At 39.5% G+C, this 6,000-nt stretch overlaps 1 protein-coding gene across 1 annotated transcript in view; it reads left to right on the top strand.

The window, feature by feature from the left end:
* The first annotated feature begins 614 nt into the window (after positions 1-614).
* LOC141802165 (serine/threonine-protein kinase D3-like) overlaps positions 615-6,000 on the top strand; it is a 30,226-nt gene continuing 24,840 nt past the window's right edge. The window contains exons 1-2 of the mRNA XM_074685640.1: positions 615-870; positions 1,755-2,336. Coding sequence (XP_074541741.1) covers positions 2,040-2,336 — 297 coding nt within the window. The 5' untranslated portion in view covers positions 615-870; positions 1,755-2,039. The remainder of the gene's footprint in view (positions 871-1,754; positions 2,337-6,000) is intronic.

The raw sequence follows: 6,000 nt of genomic DNA, 5'->3' as shown, positions 1-6,000 counted from the left end.
TAAAATATATATACGTTAACGCCGTCAAAATAAGTTGAGTCCACTGAATTGCTTTTCGGGTAATGGAGTATTTCCACCAGGAGATGGCGCTATAAAACTGTATGACAAACGCCATTGGCTGAACTGAAGCAACAATCGTCTGCGATAAAAAGATATTTCACTCTGAGAAAAATAAAAGAACGCCTCACCCTATTATCCTACGGGATCATGTAATGTAGTCATGTGTTCTTGTTTTGTAATTTTATTTCTTCTGTAAATTTGGGCCAGCCTCAGTCAGAGATTATCCAATTTAAATCTGTAAATTATTATGTGCGCCCCCCCCCCCCCCCCACACACACACACATAACTTAGAGATCTTCTTAATAATGGAATATTTGATATTTTATTCAAGAAACAATTATTTTGCCTTCGAAACAACTCATTATGATATGATTGCAGATTTGCGTACTGATTAATAGTGTAGTTGACGACTTGACTTCCTTTATCTAGATTTTTGTGACTCAACCTAAAGATAGCGTGTTTTTCCATCGGAGTGAGACCTCCTCATGTCCCTGCCCTCCCCGGTATGTGAGCGGAGGTTAGTCTCTGTGCTCGTCTCTCTCTTTAATCAGATCCGCATGAAGCTGCAGCCGCTCGGTCAGTCCCTCAGCTCGTCCGGGAGGAAGTTTGGAGTCAACAGGGACAACAATAAAAACTATAGCGGGTTACTTTAACGGTTTTATTTCATCAACCGGGACCGAAGCACCGAGTTCAGCGTTAAGAAACGATCCTGTGTCTCTCAAAGTGAGCCTTTGGTCGGTCTGATAGGATGGAACTTTAACGAACATTTTTCAGCCTCCATGAAACGGAAAACCCGCCCTGTTCTCAGAGGTAACGGTGACTGTAACTCACTTAATATTGCCTGAAAACAGTCTGTAAACCTGTTGAATTGTGTTCAAACTTTAAACATTCCAGTTATTATAATATGCATTTATAATCAAACTGTGAAGTACCAACTGTTAACGTTACCGTTATACTAAACAGCCCATTATGTTCAGCCATGTTATTAGCATCTTGTATTTATGCTACACCGTAAAATACTATACTATAAAATACTTTTTATTTGTTAGTATTCAGATTAAGCATGATTATTGTTGCAGAAAATAAAAGTTGAATTTATTTAATTACGTTTTGACTTAGTGATGGGTGGCTAAAACAAAATAATAAACCAAAATTCTTTAATTAACTTGTTAAAGTTGATGAACAAATACATTAAAACAATATAGTACTGTATTAGCTGCCGAAATATACAGAAGTCGTTGTATAAGGTTGTTTGGCCACTTTTTCTTAAAAGCATAACTATACTTTAAACATCTTACAGGTTGAAAAAAAAATCAAATGTTATATTGAAAATTTGACATTATGGTAACAAAGGTTAAAGTTGTAGGCACCCACATTGGCATTCTCTAAGCTACTAATGAACAGTATGTCATGTTAAATAAAATAGCTGATTTTAAAGCATGGGGTTGTGAGAAATATGAAAGAATGGTGAATCTCAAAACTTTTATTTAGGACACACAAAAATGACATCTTTTTGAGATTAAAAGATCCAGGATGAGGTAATCATTGTTGTTAAAATATCTGCAAAAATACACAATTCCATTTCTTTCTGCAAAATCTTATTCAGCACAGGAACAAACAGAGAGATGAGGAAACTGAGGAACATGTTTTCTATTGTAATAGTTGCTAAACATGTTTTATTTGATTCTCAACAGATGCAGCTGAGCTGAGAGTTTCCTTGCTGCAGGCCTGAGGATCTAACTCTGATATAAACCTTCAAAGATGACCGCTCCTGGACCCTGAGCTTTGATTCATCTCAGATATGTGCTGCAGTAAGACAAAAACATGCTTGCAGGGTTTTTATAGTGAGGAATCTGAATCAGGCGTCTAAATCGCTGCACTGACACAATCACCAGAGCATTTAGACGCTTTAACTTTGGATGCTGTTACCCTCTGCTGCCGTCCTCCTCGTGTCCGGGCGGCATCACAGATAGCAGCCAATGTCTGCCGAGAACAGCCCGCCACTGCCCCTGGCCTCCCCACGCTCTTTCACCTCCCTCCCTCAGCATGTCTCTCCCCCTACGCCATCGCCATCCCCAAGCCCGCCTGCCACACTCTGCAGCCGGCTCTCCAATGGCAGCCAGACGGCCCCCAGTCCTACGAACTCCAGGGGCTCCATCCTGGGGGTCTCCTTCCTGCTGCAGATCGGACTCACAAGGGAGGCCGTCACGCTGGAACCTGGAGACCATTCGCTGTCCGCTGTGAGGGAGCTGGTGTGCTCCGTCGTGGACCAGAAGGTTCGTCTGACACCTTAGGCCTCTTTCATTATATTGTTATTATTTAATTTGGTAGAAGAAGAAAGGTTTTGGTGTAAATGAGCTGAATTTTCAGCTTCACATGTTGATGATGCATCTGCTCTCACACTGACTTTATCTCTCACCATCTACTGGTTTTACCGCTTGCTCTGAACACACCACCTGTTTCACCACGCAGTATGCATTCCCCCTCCTGCACCAGAACACAAACAGACAGACAGACAAGCACTAAACAACACATTAACATCTCACTAAACTACACTTTCACTGTGCATTGGCTGCTTGTTTAAAGCTAAAGCTCTGTACATTCCACAGAAACTAAACAACGCTTACAGCCGATGACTTTAAATTCATTTTTTTAATCATGAAAATATGAGATTTCAAAAACACACAAGGACACAAGACTAGGGATGGGTACCTTACACATTTGAAACAATACGGTACCAATGCCCGGTACCTAGCAATCGGTATGGGTACTCAACGGTACCAATTTTTGGTACTTTTTTGTGGTTATGTGGTTAAAAAAAAAAATGTTTAACAACAAAATATATATTTTTTTACAATTTAACATATTTATTCTTCAATATATAACCTCGAAACGCTGTGTTCAAGTCCAGCATGGAAAAACACCTACTCTTTTACTCCTCACAGTCACAAGGATGTGCTTAGGTACCCAAACATGGTACCTTTTGACTCTACACGAATCGATACCCGGTTTTTACTTTTGACACAATTCAGTCGGTACCTAAAAAAGTACCTAATTCGGTACCCATCCCTACACGAGACTGGCTTAAAGTAATGAAATGGAGCAGAAAAGGTGAAAAGTGGAGCATAAGACATAAGAAATTAGAAATATTTGGGGCTATAAATGTTGTCTGTGGGTTAAAATAGTCTTAATTTGTTTTTTTTTTTTAACTTAATGATTGTATTTTTGACTGCCTACTTGACAACTGGCCAGGGACTACAGCTGCAAATTAGCCGTAAAGGCTTAATCTGCCTCTTTTACTGAATAGTAAATTAAAGTGGACTGTCCACAAAACAATAAACAAATAAACTGAAACTTAACAGAAATAAAATTCAGATTCTGATCCTGTCATAATAAAATCCTGTAGAGCTGAAACGATTCCTCGAATGATTCGAGGTACTCGACTACAAAAAATACTCGAGTAATTTTCTCCGCCTCGAGGAATGGTTTAATTTTAAAAAAGATCAAAGAGTGGTATTTCAAATAGAGCTGAGGCCATATTAAGAGAGTTTTCAAACCCCCAAGCCACCTCTTACACAAAATAGCAACTAGCAACAAATCTAGCTTCTTTTCTGGAGTTTGGAGACTAATGGGTCATTCTATGAAACGGGTGCCATTTGAGTCCGCAACATCTGATGAGATGTACAAGGCACAAAAAATGTGTCAAAGTGTGTTTACAAATTTTGGAGCTACTAAAGCAAGTGCTCTTATTGACATGCTGTATCAGAAAATTCTTTCATTTGAAAAATAACTGCTCTTTAAACAAAAATGTATTTTATCCGATTACTCGATTAATCGATGGGATTTTCAGTAGAAAACTCGAATACTATAATATTAGATAGCTGCAGCCCTAAAATCCTGCCATAATTTGCCTACATCGCCCCCTAAAGGCCCGAATAAATGGCAAGAAATTGCAAAATATAGGCATCATATTCAATCTCATCAGCTTTTCTCCCCCATATGTCTTTACAAATGTTGTCTTAGTATTTTTTAATGTCTTTTGTTGTAAAGAAGCAGGTGCTGGAACACAATGAAGCAGTCTGCCTTGTTGATTATTTTGGTATGTGACATATCAACAACAAGCATTTTGATTGGTCGGATGTGTGATTGTTGCAAGCAAAACTTTGGAAAAATCAGTCTCGGTCCAAAAAAGTAAAAGCTGTCCAGTAAAACTGCAAAAATCTAACCACTTGTCATCTAGTATGAAGAGACAACTGAGGAACAGGTGAGGGTTAAAATCACTCTCCTAACTTTAATCAGACTGGCAGTGTTAACTGGTCTCAGAGCTCAGTGTGAGATTGTTTGTCTGGAAACAGTAAATATTTGTCCGACTGAAGCTTTCTCCTGGAGCAAACACTCAGAGGAACCTCACCTCTCTGCTGCTTTGTTCTCAAACATCACGTCTCTCTGCTGATTCTCTGAGCTGATGGTAAACGTGGGGCAGATTTCCCAGCAGGCCTCTCCTGTGTGAGGAAAAGGTGGGCTCCAGTTTGGCCTACAAAATGACATCATCAGTGGAATTTACCTCTTCCTGCTTTTGTGTCCACATTATGAAGCTGTGAGCGCTGTCTGTGCAGGTTTAAAGCTGAAATTACTGCTGTTATGTCATCTCTCTGCTCTGTGTGTGTGTGTGTGTGTGTGTGTGTGTGTGTGTGTGTGTGTGTGTGTGTGTGTGTGTGTGTGTGTGTGTGTGTGAGTAGTAGGGAAGTTCCCCTCCCTTCTAAGTCGCCACATTGACCACCTCCTGACACACTCACACACACACGCTCGCACACACAAACACAGAGTTCCAGTCCCTCCTGGATTACCTAATAATCTGTCCTTTTTGTTTGCTCCATCCCTCTGACTCTGAGCTCTTTTGGTCTCTTCGGGCTCAGAGTTCTGGTTCAGTGTCACAGAAAAAGTCTCTGTGGACCCAAAGTGGGTCAGGCTCACTAAATCTGTGCACAAATGGAAAAATAACGTCTGAAGCTCTGCTGCAAACATAAACTCAGGACTGTGCTTTGTCGTCCTTGATGAGTCCTCAGCTTCACTGGTTTCCATGGTTACTGAGGCCAGGTACAGATGTAAGTGATGGTTATAGAGAGAGAGGTAGAGAAGTATGTAATGATGCTCGACCGCCCACGTAGTCGTTAAATGCTGCTCTTATGTGACGTTGAGTTCAAACTCCGGCCGTACAGATTGTTGAAGGATTTACTGACTTATGTCTGTTTAATGTTTTATGATGTTATTAAAGCTCTCTGTATGTTCTCTCACACAGCTCCAGTTCAGTATAAAACACTTGAGTCAGGGATAACAAAAGATGAGGATCATCGGCTCTCTGTGATGGATCAACGTTCAGAAAAATAAAAAAAATAGTAATAATAATAATACAATTATAGATGAAAAAAATCAAATAGCTCATGTAACCATTCTCCAACTTTAAAAATGTATTTTCAGGTGTTTTACCAGCTTCTGGTTTTAAATGCAGGGTGTCTGCGGGGTCTTAAAAAGTATTAAAAGTTGATAAATCAGTTGTGGGAAAATTAAGGCCCTTAAAAAGTATTAAAAAGTCTCAATCATAATGTTATGAGGTATTAAATTTTATTAGTTTTCAAGCTTTGACTCCAAACGTAACCATGGATATTTATTTTCCTCCTTGCGTCTGTTACAAACTAACCTGACACGCCAGTCTTAAACAAAGAAAAACAGGTCAAACATTTTCTGATTGTATGATTTAATATCAAATCTAGCCTCTATTTTTATTCACATTTTTACAATCACAAATTAACTATGCTATTTTTGCTGATTTTCTAATTTTGGACCCCACTTTGGGAAACCTCTGCGTTAAAGATCACTGTTCCACCTTAGAGAAATAAACCTCCCTGCAAGTCAAAGTTTAGGGAATGAGTGACCCGTGGT

This window comes from Halichoeres trimaculatus, unplaced genomic scaffold (assembly GCF_033239565.1).
Source record: "Halichoeres trimaculatus isolate MK-OKI-2021-1 unplaced genomic scaffold, fHalTri1.1 fHalTri1_scaffold_13, whole genome shotgun sequence".
NCBI lineage: Eukaryota > Metazoa > Chordata > Actinopteri > Labriformes > Labridae > Halichoeres > Halichoeres trimaculatus.
Note: the sequence above shows the minus strand (reverse complement) of the source record. Positions and strands in the feature narration are given on the sequence as shown.